This window comes from Octopus bimaculoides, chromosome 4 (genome assembly GCF_046866305.1).
Source record: "Octopus bimaculoides isolate indiv1 chromosome 4, ASM4686630v1, whole genome shotgun sequence".
Taxonomy (NCBI): domain Eukaryota; kingdom Metazoa; phylum Mollusca; class Cephalopoda; order Octopoda; family Octopodidae; genus Octopus; species Octopus bimaculoides.
In genome coordinates this window covers 118721388-118737016 of record NC_142931.1, presented here as the reverse complement: position 1 = coordinate 118737016, position 15629 = coordinate 118721388, and the positions used below count along the sequence as shown (strand labels likewise).

General features: G+C 37.4%; 1 protein-coding gene across 3 annotated transcripts in view; it reads right to left on the bottom strand.

Annotated features, from left to right (window-relative positions):
* LOC106871780 (uncharacterized) overlaps positions 1-12884 on the bottom strand; it is a 34228-nt gene extending 21344 nt beyond the window's left edge. The window contains exon 1 of one of the 3 annotated variants that reach the window (XR_016241658.1): positions 10007-10465. Coding sequence is in view for 2 of the 3 variants with exons in the window: in XM_014918422.3 (XP_014773908.1) it covers positions 10007-10175 (169 nt within the window). In the remaining variant the exon portion in view is untranslated. Of the gene's footprint in view, positions 1-10006; positions 10484-12811 lie in introns of those variants that run through there. The other 2 variants (XM_089351236.1, XM_014918422.3) reach the window with 2 other exon arrangements.
* Positions 12885-15629: the final 2745 nt, after the last annotated feature.

The window sequence follows — 15629 nt, the reverse complement described above, 5'->3', positions numbered from 1 at the left end:
ATCTTTAGTATTTTAACAAACTTCAATAATAAATAAAAGGAATTATGCATGTTTCGTTAGTTTCGTTAACATTAATTTAAAAGCATCATCATCGTCATCATCATCAGTGTTTTAGCATTCACTTTTCCATGTGTGCATGGTTTGGACAGAATTTGTTGAGGCAGGTTTTCAATAGCCAGATGCCCTTCTTGTTACTAACCCTTATCTGTTTCCAAATAAGGTGATACTTCCCCAAGATCAGACTTGCTTTCATGGAAGATTAGGAACAAGGGACAATGCTTGCATGATGATGATGCTTATTTACAACTATCATACAATACCAAGACAAAAAGACATTATCACACACTCAACAGCCTGAGGCTATAATGGAAGACACTATTCCAAGGTACCATGCAAAAGTATTGAACCTAGAACTATGACGTTGGGAAGCAAATGTCTTATCACACAGCCATATCTAAATTCACAGTTTCAATATTTCAGATTGCACTACTAAACTGTTGCAGTTATTATTATATTAAGATACTGGATTCCATAAAAGTTTGTCTAATTTTTAAACTACTCTGAAGTCATCATATTGTTCTCTTAATCCATTTGATACCAACCTGTCAGAAACTGTTCTATCTTAGAGACTTATACCAGGTTAATAATCTTTTTTTCTCAAGGCACAAGGCCTGAAATTTTGGGGGAGGAAGCCAGTCGATTAGATCAACCCCTGTACGCAACTGGTACTTAATTTATTGACCTCAAAAGGATAAAAGGCAAAGTCGACCTTGGTGGAATTTGAACTCAGGAACATAAAGACAGACAAAATACCGCTAAGCATTTCACCCGGCATGCTAACGTTTCTGCCAGCTCACCGTCATACCAGCTTAATAATCCTTTCTTATTTCTTTATTGCCCACAAGGGGCTAAACATAGAGGGGACAAACAAGGACAGACAAAGGGATTAAGTCGATTACATCGATCCCAGTGCGTAACTGGTACTTAATTTATCAATCCTGAAAGGATGAAAGGCAAAGTCGACCTCGGTGGAATTTGAACTCAGAACATAGCGGCAGCTCACCAGCTTACCGCCTTAATAATCCTTTCTACTATAGGCACAAGGCCTGAAATTTGGGAGAAGGGGATGAGACGATTACATCAACCCAGTGCGTAACTGGTACTTAATTTATTGACCCCGAAAGGATGAAAGGCAAAGTCGACCTTGGCGGAATTTGAAATCAGAACATGAAGACAGATGAAATACTGCTAAGTGTTTCACCCAGCATGCTAACGATTTTGCCAGCTCGCCACCTTATACCAGCTTAATAATGACAAAGTTATTGTTATATTTGGGGATGGTCATATTTTTACCAATTAACCACATGCACTATACACTTGGTCTTCACTTCAGTTTTATTATTGTTCCTATTTTAATGTTCCTTGTCTGAAATCTTTCATCACACCACCTTTGACCTCTTCAGTGACTCTCCATCCCATGGGTCTCCTGTTCTGTTTAGTCCATTCTTTCTGTCTGTGGTGTGTATCCTTAACCTGCACATCCATTTGTGTGTGTGTGTGCGTGTGTGTGTGTGTGCACATGTGCACATGCATGTGTGTGTTTAATATTTGTGTGTGTGTGTGTGTGTGTGTGTGTGTGTGTGTGTTTGTTTGTGTTTGTGTGTGCATATATAGGTTTGCTTGTACCTATGTCTTTTATTTAGTTATTTAACTAAATTCTTCATTATTTTAAAAATCCATTGAAACAAAGGCTACAGAAATACTGTAGCAAAAGTGGTTAAGGAATGGACATTACAATACCTGTCTTTGTTTACCATTCTCAATTCAGTGTTTAGAAATAAAAAGAGATAGCATTTATGAAACAACTACAAGGGGCAGGCTGAAAAGTTCATAGGTTGATTATGTGCTCCAGCACACAAGTCCTTGCTTTCAATGACTGCTGTGCATGACTGTGATTTGAACTGGTTGAAAACCCTCCCTATTCTCCTGATTTGTCTCCCATTTAACTATCAACTGTTCCCCAGCATGCAACCCCCCCCCCCCCCACAAAAAACAACACTTTTCTGTGAACCAGTATCACAGTGATGATGATGTCATATCTGTTGTTGGCAACTTTTTTGACCAATAGGATGAAAGCTACTTCACTAATGGGTTCCAGGCACTGCAACACTGATGAAAGAAGTGTGTGGACTGCAGAGGAGGCTATGTTGAAAAGTAAACCTCATCTGGTGACATTCCATGAGAGTATCTTGGTCAGCTTATGAACTTTTCAGGTAACCATCATACTTTCAAAACATCATGAATTTAGGTCATTTCGTGACTATTTTTCTGATGAGCTGACTAAATATGTGTTAGAATTCATTGCCAAAATTATCAACATCCTAAAGTAAAATTTTGGCAACTTCATATATTGCTCTCTCTCTCTCTCTCTCCCTCTCTCTCTCTCGCTCTCTCTTGTTGTTGTTGGCAATCCGTCGCTTACGACATCGAGGGTTCCAGTTGATCCGATCAACGGAACAGCCTGCTCATGAAATTAACGTGCAAGTGGCTGAGCAATCCACAGACACGTGTACCCTTAACATAGTTCTCGGGGATATTCAGCGTGACACAGTGTGACAAGGCTGACCCTTTGAATTACAGGTACAACAGAAACAGGAAATAAGAGTGAGAGAAAGTTGTGGTGGAAGAGTACAGCAGGGTTCGCCACCATCCCCTGCTGGAGCCTCGTGGAGCTTTAGGTGTTTTCACTCAATAAACACTCACAACACCTGGTCTGGGAATCAAAACCGCGATCCTATGACTGCGAGTCCGCTGCCCTAACCACTGGGCCACTGTGCCTCCACCTCTCTCTCTCTCTATATATATATATATATTAGTACAAGTATAATCATGTGGTAAGAAGTTTGCTTCCCAACCACATGGTTCTAGGGTCAGTCTCACTGCATGATGCCTCAGGCAAGTGTCTTCTACTATAGCCCCAAGACAACTATAGCTTTCTGAGTGGATATAGTTGACATAAACTGCAAGCTTTCCATTTTATATTTTTTATTTTGTGCATGCACATAATTTGTTTTCAATTTTGTTGACTATACAGTATAGTAGGGTCAGTTGGGCACTGTCTGTGAGAAAAACAGCTCCATGATGCAATTCACTATGACAGAAATTTGGAAACAACATGCTGTACTGCTTGGCATTCATGCCAGAAGCTCCATTATGAACATTTCAGAGTATTTGTGTGTCACTCTGAGGACATGTACCAAGAGTGACAAAAGTCAAACATCCAGTCAACATGATTGTGTTTAGAGTGATCACTAGTGATGGCAATGTTATGCCTCCATTCATCTTCCCATATGCCCTCACACTCAACATGGAGGCCTACTTTAGGTGCCTGAAAGAGGTAGTGCTGCCCTGGCTCAAGAGGGTGGCTGCTGGAAGGCTCTATGTCTGGCAAATGGATTCTGCCACCATGCCACAGAAGCGGGAGAACCCAGTCATGGCTGTCAGACAAAATCTGTGACCACTCCACACCTAACTTCTGGCCACCTAACTCCCCAAACTGCAACCCCCTTGATTATTATATGTGGGACATAGTTGAGCGAGAGACCAACAAACTCTTTGTAACACTGAAGATGAACTAAAGGCAAAGATTATGGCAGCATTCACCAACTTAAACAAAGAGACTGTCGAGAAGAGTTGCAGGAGATTCCAAAGTTGTTTGGAGACTGTGGTTTGAAGCCAATGGCGATTTTATTGAATAAATTTACTTTTTAGTACTTCAAGATATTTTTATGTAATTTTGGTAAATATATCTGTTAAAATGAGATGTCAGTGTTATTTGCTTCTTTGCATAATTTAGATGACAGTTTATTCACCACACCCTGTATATATATATATATATATATATATATATAATCATCATCATCATCATCATCATCATCATCGTTTAATGTCCGCTTTCCATGCTAGCATGGGTTGGACGATTTGACTGAGGACTGGTGAACCGGACGACTACACCAGGCTCCAATCTGATTTGGCAGAGTTTCTACAGCTGGATGCCCTTCCTAACGCCAACCACTCCGAAGGCCAGTCAGGCGGTACTGGCAACGGCCATGCTCAAAATGGAGTATTTTACGTGCCACCTGCACAGGAGCCAGTCCAGCAGCACTGGCAACGATCTCGCTCGAATGTCTTTACATGTGCCAGGAAGGCGAAGCTGGGTACAGGTGCCATCTATCTATCTATTTATCTATCTATCTATCTATATATATAGATAGATAGATAGATTTCTTTTATTAGCCACACAGGGCTCAACATAGATGGGACAAATACAATGTAGAGTTTTTTCTTTTCGATGGGGACGAAAATAAAGTAAAAAAAAAATTAAAATGGGGATAACGGTGAAAAGGCATTGAGAAAACGTTTGGGGTATGTACAAAAAAAAAAAAAAGTGCCCAGCAATATAAATATGTATATATATACACACACACACACATGTATATACATATATATATATATATATATGACTGTTTTTTACCCTCACTAGACCACTGGTGGTAAATAAAATTTCTAAAAAATTTTTTTTGCTACCCTGTATTTTATTAATATATATATATATATATATATATATATATAATCACAATGCCAGAACAGGTGGTGTGTGTGTGTATGTGTGTGTGCTAGTTACACTCTTTGCCTTGATACACATCATGTGATCATTGTAAATGAGTGTCACTGTCATGCAAATAGTCCTTCGTTTCTAATCTTAGGTGAAAACATGTTTGGTCATTGGAGAATATTACTTTACTTGAAACAGGTGAGGGTTGATTACAGGAAGGGTGTCTGGCTATAGAATATCCACCTTGGCAAATTTCCCTGAAAGTGTGTGAGCATAGGAAAGTGGACATGATGACGGTGTTGATGATGATGATTATGATGATGACAACAACAATAATGACAACAACGGTAAAGACAACTATGCTCGTGTTGATTAACTGATGTCTCAATGTATCACTTATGTTAGCATGAGATTTTCATATTTTTTAATATAAATATGAACACTTTACTTATTACTTTACTGCCCACAAGGGGACAAGCAAGGACAGACAAACGGATTAAGTCGATTACATCGACCCCAGTGCGTAACTGGTACCTATTTAATCGACCCCGAAAAGATGAAAGGCAAAGTCGACCACGGTGGAATTTGAACTCAGAACGTAACGGCAGACGAAATACCGCTAAGCATTTCGCCTGGCATGCTAACGTTTCTGCCAGCTCGCCACCTTAAACCACTTTACTACTGGCAGGAAAGTATTAAAAAGATAAAGTTTTTAAACAAATATATTTCTCAAACATTTTTTTTTAATTGAATTTTAGTTGCCAACATTTATTACTCTCATTGTTCATGGAGTGGGTTTTTTTTACAATTCCCATTGTTATTTGACCTATCAACAGCTACCAATCTGGTTGCTTTTTTTTTTACTTTACACCTTCTTTATGTTGCTGGATACACAAGCATTATGTAACTGAGAATGTCTTTTGTTGCTGAAGTCTAACTAAATTATGGAACCTGGTAATATTGCAACCATGAGCGAGTGTTTATGGCTGTTCCCAACATACATTTAGAAAAGTCTTAATCTAGCAGCTCACCCTAACCAGTCTAGCAACTAAATCTAACATCACAAAGTTTTTTTATTGTTTTGAATCACATTTTTTTACAAAACTAGAATATTCACCATACAGTGATCATACAATACACAAATTACATTGAATATTCATGACTGAGGCTGTTATGCGACCTGTGCCCTAGTTTTGTATATACATATACATACATATTATATATGAGGGGGCATGCTGAAAAATTCCTGGCTTTGGGTAAAAGAAAATACATGAGGATCAGTTAATTATGATTTTATTCAATGTATACCCTTCTCAGATTCACACTTATTGCAGTCATGCTTCAGTTTTTCTAAGTTCTGTAATAGAACTCAGAAAGTTGGGCCTTCACCCAGGCCTTTCACAATACTCTTAAAGCCAGGAACTTTTCAGTACTCCCTCATGTATATTATATATATATGTATACATTTTTATCTTTTACTAGTTTTAATCACTGGATTGCAGTCACATCAAGGTACTGCTTTGAAAGGGTTAATTGAACAAATCAACCCCAGTACTCTTTTTTCTTGCTCTCCATTTTAAGATTGGCACTTATTTTATCAGTCTTTCTAGAAGAACTGCTAAGTTACTGGAAAGTAAACAAACACCAGTTGTCAAACAGTAATGGGAGACAAACACAAACACAAATATATATATAAAAATATATATTTATACATACCACTGGCTTCTTTCAGTTGTCATCTACCAAGTCCATTCACAAGGCTTCGGTCAGCCCAGGTCTATAGTAGATGACATCTGCTCAAGATGTCATGCATGGGACTGAAACTAGAACCATATGGTTGAGAAGGAAACTTCTTACCACTAAGCCATCCCTGAGCTTATACACACATAAATCTATGTGCTGGTGCCATGTAAAAAGGACCCGTGTTGGTGCAACTTAAAAAGCACCAATGCTGGTACCTTGTAAAATAGCACACATGTCAGCACCACATAAAAGGGCACTTTTGCTGGCACCACAAGAAAAGGGCACCATATAAAAAGCACCAAGTACACTCTGTGGAGTGGTTGGGTTCGTAAGTGCATCTAGCCATAGAAATTATGCCAAAATAGACAACTTAGTGCAGCCCTCCAGCTTACCAGCTTTGTTCAAATCATCCAACCCACACCAGCATGGAAAATGGGTGCTAAATGATGATGATGATGATATATGAAATGTACTGTGCCAGTGAGCCAGTCCTAAGCATGTATCATGAGTTAACTCCATATCATATTTGTACTCAAGTAAAGATCAAAGATGAACTAAAGGCAAGGATTATGGCAGTATTCACCAACTTAAACATGGAGACCATCCAGAAGAGCTGCAGAAGATTCCGAAGTTGTCTGTAGGCTGTGGTTGAAGCGAATGGTGATTTTATTGAATAAATTTACTCTAATATTTCAAGATATTTTTTTTTTGTGTAATGCTGGTAAATAGATCTGTTAAAATGAGATGTCAGTTGCTTTCTTTTTTGCATAATTTAGACGACAGTTTGTTCACCACACCGTCTCACATTTCCCATGGATGAGAAACTTACCCTGCAAATAACACAACTGTGACAATCTCTTCTGATTCTGTGAAATGTTTCTTTTCTCTCTTATTTTCAACTCTCTCCAACGTTTTTGAAATGATGGACTTTAAAGCAATGTAATGGAAAGGAACACTGGAGTCTGTTGTGATTTTGATAAACAACAATTTATTGTGTACACAAGAAATAATAGTTGTTGTTACTATGAATGACAAAACATCAAGGGACTTTTTGTGTTTGGTGTAGTTGTAGCAGCAGATAAAGTGTGGTTAGTGATTGCTCACTGCTGATTTCTAGTGTTGTTCATCATCTGACTGTTCACTGCCTTAGTGCTGTCAGCTGTTTCTGTGGATGTGTCAATGTGTGTGTGTGTGTCTGTTAATGCTCTCTCTGTCACAGCCCAAAGCTCTCAGTCTAGTAGTCACAATGTACTGAATTTATACTAGACAATAGGCTCAGAAGAAAGCGCGCCAAAAGAAAAAAAAAAATCATTGTAGGAGCCTATTCGACACAAAATCATGATTGGTCAGGTTTTGTTAATTATGTGGGCAATATTCTAGTGACCTGTGATATCGGCGATTACTGAATATTCCAGCTACAGTAAACAATTCTTTTTGATCCACGAAGGTGGTAACTGATTAGTTTTCTAAACTTATTCAGTGATTATGACAAAACTAGACTTGGTCTTTATGAAAGGATTCAAAGAAAAATATAATGAACTAGAGTGATTTCGTATTGCACTCTTTACAGTCCAAATGAAAACTGGTTAATCTTTAGGTTACAAAAATGAAATAAAAAATAGTGTAATAGGTGTTAAATAATATGTAGTTAACGAATATTAAAAAAAAGAAATGCACGTTCTTCAGCGTGCAATTTTTTTTTTCCTATTCGTTTATTACACATTATTTGGTAAAAATTTACCTATTATTTAACACCTATTACACTATTTTTTTTTTTTCATTTTTGTGATTGGGTTTTAAACTAGAGATTAACCCACAAACTTCGTGCGTGTGTTAAAAAATATATAGCTTTTAATATTCACGTTTTAAAAAAATTTGGTGGGAAACATGGATAAGTGTCTTCATCCCTGGCCTTTGTTATTTTAAAAACAGGCGTGGCTGTGTGGTAAGTAGCTTGTCTCCCAACCACATGGTTCTGGGTTCAGTCCCACTGCGTGGCACCTTGGGCAAGTGCCTTCTGCTATAGCCTCGGGCTGACCAAAGTATTGTGAGTAGATTTCGAAGACGGAAACTGAAAGAAGCCTATCGTATATATGTATATATGTGTGTGTGTGTGTGTCTGTGTTTGACCCCCCCACCCCAACATCGCTTGACAACCGATGGTGGTGTGTTTACGTCCCCGTAACTTAGCGGTTCGGCAAAACGAACCGATATAATAAGTACTAGGCTTACAGAGAATAAGTCCTGGGGTCGATTTGGAGTCACTGAATGTCGCAATTAAAAATATAATGTGACATCTGTTTAACGTTGTTGAGTTCCGGACTGTTTAGCGATGACAATCCCGCTTTTAGCGAATCCGTTAACCGAGTTTTGTTACAGTTGGCTTTAATTTGAAGGTTAAGAAGTTGGAGGGGGAGGGGGTCTTGTAAATAATACGGCTACACAGATGCTCCGTCTGTGACCCGTTGTTTGAAATACTTTTCAAGTTAGGTAACTCTGAACAACTTTACGCAACAAACACATATCCTGGAGACAGAGAGAGAGAGAGAGAGCTGTAGAGTAATTTCCCTTGGTGTACACGTCGCTGTCCTTGCAATGGATTTAAATTATCCATTCACTCACTCGTTTCCCTTTCCACAAAATTCCCTAGGTTGCATGTTATGTACGATATACCGTAAAACTCCCACGAATAACACGTCCTTCTTTCGCCACTATCAAGATTAAAATTAAGTGTGACATAATACATGGTATAACATAAGTTATTTTTCCCACCCACTCAGACAATTAGGCTATAAAATCGAGGCGCATATTATATGGTATTATATTATACGTTCACTTTGTAGGGCGGCGAGCAGGCAGAATCGCTAGCATGTCGTACTTCACCTGTCGTTACATTCTGAGTTCAAATTCCGCCGAGGTCGACTTTGCTTTCATCCCTTCGGAGTCGATAAATTTAGTAGTAGTGATCGACTAGTCTTAAATTTAGTAGTAGTAGTAGTACTAGTAGTAGTAATCGAGCTTTCAGTATATATTATACGTGCACTTTTACGGTAGCTATTCGTACAGAATTCTTAATCAGTACCAAGTTTGTGAGTGTATAATATAATAACCTGAAGCAAATGCATTCAACAATATGACAGCGAGCAGTCCTACTGCTATAGATATTCCAGTAGTGACTATCTCGTTTATTGAAGAATATCTAGAACTGCATTGTGTAATCTGTCCTATGCATATTTACGACGGTAGGGTGTAAGTTGTGCGTGATTAGAACAACACCGTAGAAGCGACTTCGTTTCAACAGAATAAAGTCAACAATGATCGCGTGCACTAAAAATAGTAATTTCATATTTGTACACTACAAATCTACCATGAAAAAACGGTAAAGCGTGGACTGCTCCATCCTTTTGCAGATTTTCAGCAGATTTATGCTATGTATATTTTTAAAGAATCATAGTTTCATATGTCTATAACATAAATCTGAAAAAAACTGCAGTATTTTACGCACTAGGTAATTTCCGACTCTATTGTATAGGAATGCCGCTCGATCGTAACAATTACCGATTGGTGTGATTCGTTTAACAATAATAGTGTATGGACTAGAAATGAAATTATAAAAGAAGAAAAGAAAACATCAAGAAATAAACTCACCAAGTCTATTCAGCCCATGACTAAAATGTCCACGTTTGTCTGCGGCAACTAATAATTCTGCTAATGCTTCAGCATGTGAAGATTTACCTCCAACTTTCTCAATACATCGCACAACAAACGAAAACAATTCTTCGGTGCTGACTACCACGAATTTAGCTGCTGCTGCCATGATTTCTAACAAAACTTCGTCTATCGGAGCAAAAACGACCTAGATTTGGGGGATTGGGCTAACACATATGCGTTTCTTTATATTTTTCATTTAATTGCCTTCAACTACCACTCACGTTTATCTTATCTTAACCTCCCCCTTTTGCACTCCGCTTGTCAAAAAAAAGTCATAATCTTTCCAATTGAAAGTTTACTTTCAAAAGCATCGTTGTTAAATAGTGTTCGCCGGCCTATAGGTTATTTAGCGGTTAGAATTGTTGAGCATACAATTGACACGTGATGTGAATTACTAAATTTCTATTTATGCTTAGTTTCGATAACAATATGCTATTTTTATAAAAGTGTTTTCTTTATATTTATATACTAATTCATGTATTCATTCACAATCGTTTTGTCAACCACCAATCATGTTTTAGATGAAGAAAAAAAAAGAGAGGGAGATTAAAGAGAGGGAGATCGCTTACACCTCGTACCCGAGAGACATTTAATATAACTCTTCTTTATAGGAATTTACTTCAGTGAAGCAGAAACTTAGAGATTCATTAAAAAACACAAAAACTCATTTTTTTTTCTCTGTTGCTTGAGAGTATCTGTTGTGCATGTACGTAAAAAAGGTAACCACCTTCCTATCAAAACGGGATCAACTAAATGTCGATGTATGTCAACTTATATATCTCTCTCTCCCTCATTATCTCTCTACGTACGTACGCACGCAGGCACATATTCACACATTCATATATATATATATATATATATATATATATATATATATATATATATATATATATATATATATATATATATATATAGTTATCGCCAAGCCAACATGGCAGTCCCAAAATTAGGACGAAAGCTGCCGTGAATTAGCTCCAAGAAGCCATCGCCTCTAGCTAGCTATGTGACACACGAAACCTGTGTCACATAGCTAGCTAGAGGCGATGGCTTCTTGGAGCTAATTCACGGCGGCTTTCGTCCTAATTTTGGGACTGCCATGTTGGCTTGGCGATAACTATTAATTTCCAGTACCGCTGCCGTAGTCTCCTTTAGAGAGACTTAGAAATATTAATAACTCTCTCTCTCTCTCTCTCTCTCTCTCTCTCTATATATATATATATATATATATATATATATATATAGAGAGAGAGAGAGAGAGAGAGAGAGAGAGAGAAAGAGAAGGATATAAAAATAAAGTGAAATGCATTGCCATGTAGCTGATTCCAAACTGTACTTGTGAAGGGGTCATTGTATGCGCAAACTAAGGAAAACTACTCAACACGAAGAAGAATTTATGTTTATAGGTTAGTACTCGGTGATTCACTCTTTACATATGAATATTTTATCTATATCTACCAATGTTTTGTGAATGATAAGGTTGGTAATATTTCCGCAGACCACGAGTTTAACCCATTCTTAAAATCGGAAATGTTGAAGGTCAAAAATGACCAGACTATAAGGATGTAAGGGAGGTTATCCAGTTCAAGTTTATGGTCACCAACGGAAGGGAGTCTACTCCAAGTATACTACTGCAGATGAAATGTATAAATTTGTGTCATTTGGCTTAAGGCAATCACACATTTGGAAATTGTCTAGAAAAAGCTCCTCTGGTGAAGACAAACAATATTTCGAGCCGCTGGAGGAGAGAAATTTCAGTGAATGCTTCCAAATGTGGTATTTCTCAGCTAGACATAATCTGCAGTTTCGTAACGGCTAGAATGATGTACTGCTTATTGGAAATTATCTTTGTTGTTAGAAGGCATTTAGATCTTTAATCCATCCTTTATTCCTTGAAGAATATTCAAATACCAATGAGGAAGCTCTGTACCAGAGATTTGCAAACGTTTTCGGACTGCCACCCTTTTGGTACGCACGTCACACTACTATCGCCTTCCCCACTCACCACCACAAACATAGATTTCTTTTTATTGCAAATCCAAAACGGCTGTATTTCACAAATAAAACTTAACCTAATTAACCCAATAAATTGTTGTGTGTGTGTATGTGTGAGTGTGTGTACTATTAACGCTGATATGGAGAATGGAGATTTTCCAGATCCATGATTTTATTTAAGTTATTTACAGCATTTTTACGGGACCTACATGTGTTTGAGTTGCAACGTTTTACTTCAAAATGGCAGAGGGTAAAGACCCTGTTGAAACTGTACCGACCATGATGCTAGGCTGCATATCCAACTGTGTGCAGTCGCTGCAGTTGAAACGCGTGTAAGTCCCGTAAAGATGCTGTAAATAACTGTAAAATTATGGATGGAAAAAACATTCGTTCTCTTTATCATTATTAATATTATTACTTACCCCACGGAAAATATGCAGTCGTGAACAAGACACTTGGATATACCCAGTGAGAAAAGTTACCAGAGCCTAACAACTTATTGCTAGCTCGGGTACCACATAAGAACGTTGTGGTTAACTGGCATCTGAAACCAACGTTTTTGTTCAGTGTCATATGTTCTCATCTTTCTAGGGAATTCTCGTGAGAAATTTATGACCAGCTTCATTTATAAAACTTTTAGGGTTTTATATTTTATTTATTTTTGTTCCCTTCTTAGGTCGATATTTAAGCACTATTTTCTAAACTTGAGTATACCACTGAAAAATAGAGGGGAAGAGCATTGCTACTTACCACCCCAATTTTTCTCAATGCCCTCCTGGATGTTTCGAAAGCACACTTTGGGAAGCATTGCTCGATACCATATACCTTATGTGAAGAAAAGAAAAGGAAAGCGTAATCAAGAGAATGCTTTGGAAAATGTTATGCAGAGATAATTACATTCAATGGAATCTGTACATGAGTACAGACTTGAAATGCTAAAGTGATACCTGCCCAAATAAAAGAGCATAGACACTTTTATTAATCTGATTTTATTAACCAGGCAAAAAAAAAAAAAAAACGCTAAGATTTCAAGACAGTATCAGTTCTTTCCCAAATACCTTACATATCTATATAAATTTCTTAAATTATTATTTAACCATCTAACATAAATGTTCTTGTAGATAAAAACAGAGCATATGCAAAATAAACACCACCATACATGCTAAATTCCTGACAACTGACGTCACAAAAACATAAAATAGAACAACCCCACTTCACATAGTGCCATAAACACTGAAGCGAAAAACACAGAAATATGTTTATAGCAAACGAAAATCGCCCAGCTGATGGAGGAGAGCAATTAGGAATGCCACCTCATTGCCCAAACGTCACCTCCACTGATGAAGTCCAAGGACACAGAAATACGCATTTAATACTAATATTACCACTACTGGATGATTTCATTTATTAATGTTATATTTCTCTGTCTCTTAACACTATACGTCAACAAGAGATGTTATATCAAGATGAATACTGAATTAGGCTGTCAATGATGCATCTACTTTAAGTATGATACACAAATTCCTATTTTAAACTAATACTGTCACATATAGCAAATTATAATTCAGCCTGCCAGCTAATTAAGACAGTGATTTTTTTCGATCATTGATTTTCTGTATCAGTAACAGCCGATTTTATTTTAGCCTGCGACTGCCAGTGGATACTTATTACTGATGAAGGTCAAAGAGGCAGGCAGTGCCCCTACCGCTCTTGGACGATTTTCCCTCTGCCTCTACCTCTCTCTCTTCTCTTCCCACGTGACCGGTGTTCGGCCAAGCCTGACCTTTCTTTTTTGGGGCGGCCGTTGTGCGTGCAACATCGTTATTTCTCCCTGTGCCTGTGAAAGCTTGTACCCCGGCTACAAGGCCTTATTTCCATATACGCCAGCTTTATTTTATTCGTCCTTAGTCGAAAGATATCTGTTGTTATGTCTTGTTTTATTATTTTTATTGTATTTGTGTAACATTGTTCGTTTTTTTCTGTCTTTGTTTTTGTATGCATTCGCTGCTTTCTTCCAAGGAATCTAATGCTCTTAGCTTAGTTTTTCCTTGGGGCTGGCCAGATTGGAGCAATATCGAGAATAACCAGACAAAATTGCAAAGATAATCTGGATCTCGACTGAAGAGAGAAAACTCCGAATGACATGTCCGTGTTTTCTTCTATCGTCTATCTGTATGTTTTGTCCCTTTCTTGTATCACCTGTCTGGATGTTTTGCGTTCTTGTCCCACTCTGTATTATATATATATATTTATATATATATATATATATATATATATATATATATATATATATATATATATATATATATAGCAGCGTACGTACACTTTGTCTCTTATATATATATATATATATATATATATATATATATATATATATGAGTTAAAAAATGTATAGTAAATGCACAAACAAAAAATAAAGACACAGAATAGCAAGTTAAAAAAAATATTAAATGTGCAGACAAACAGAAAACATACACAGAAGGTCCCCAATTCCTCATAGGTTATCAACCAGAGGGTTTGATGCAATTTCGTACCTTTAACAATAATATTGATTCCCAGCTGGATGCACCTGTGCAAGTTGCAGGGAATAGGGACCGATAACAAACAATACATAGATAACAAGTGATACAGAAATGGATGTATGGAAATAAATAAATGTAATTCAAGATGAGACACCTAGTGGACAGACAAGGGACAAAAACGAAATATATGGGAAAACAAACAGAACACAGCCTTAAAGCCAAATGAAGGCGAAGCATGTGGAATGCTTAGAGGGAAATCCTCAAGGATTGGAAACAGCGAGACAGGCTGAAGTGGAGACTAGAGAATGTAGTGGGTGCTTTTTACATGCCACCAGCACAGGGGCCAGTCAGGCAGCACTGGAGTCGACCATGCTTGAATGGTGCTTTTTATGTGCCACCAGCACTGGCATATATAAGCTGAATGATGAGAAAACACATTTGTTATGCTCAAATGTGAATTTCTAATATCTTAATCTTGTTATTCTGGGTTGTCCTACGTTCTTGTAAAGTGCAAAGTGTTTGTGCATTCATAATTTATGAGGAACACTTACATTGGTAGTATTTGGTTTTCTCCATTATTAACAGGTAATCTAATTAGGCTTAGATAATGCTTAGATATGATTACTAGTTTTGGGTAATTCTGTGGCCTATATAGGTGAAAAGAGAGGAACAAAGATATACCAAAGAAAAATAAAGTGATTGGGGATAGGAGTAAGGAAGGTAAAATGAGAGAGTGTGAGTAGGTGAAGGGTGAAGGTGTGGGGATTAGAAGTGAAGGCTTGAGATAAGAAAGGTAAATAGGAAGGTTTAAATTTGACTATAAGCCTTAAGTGCGAAGGAATTAAACTTTAAATAAGTAATCAAAACAACAACAAACATAATTAGAAATATAATATTTCTAAATCTCTCAGAGAGATTTAAGCAGTAGTGGAGCGACAAAGTTGTAGTATATTGTCAACTTAATGTGACAATCCCAATAAGGGAATACACTACTGCTGTTTAGCCCTAGGAAGCTGGACCGCTTCCTGTCGGCCTTGGCACAATTA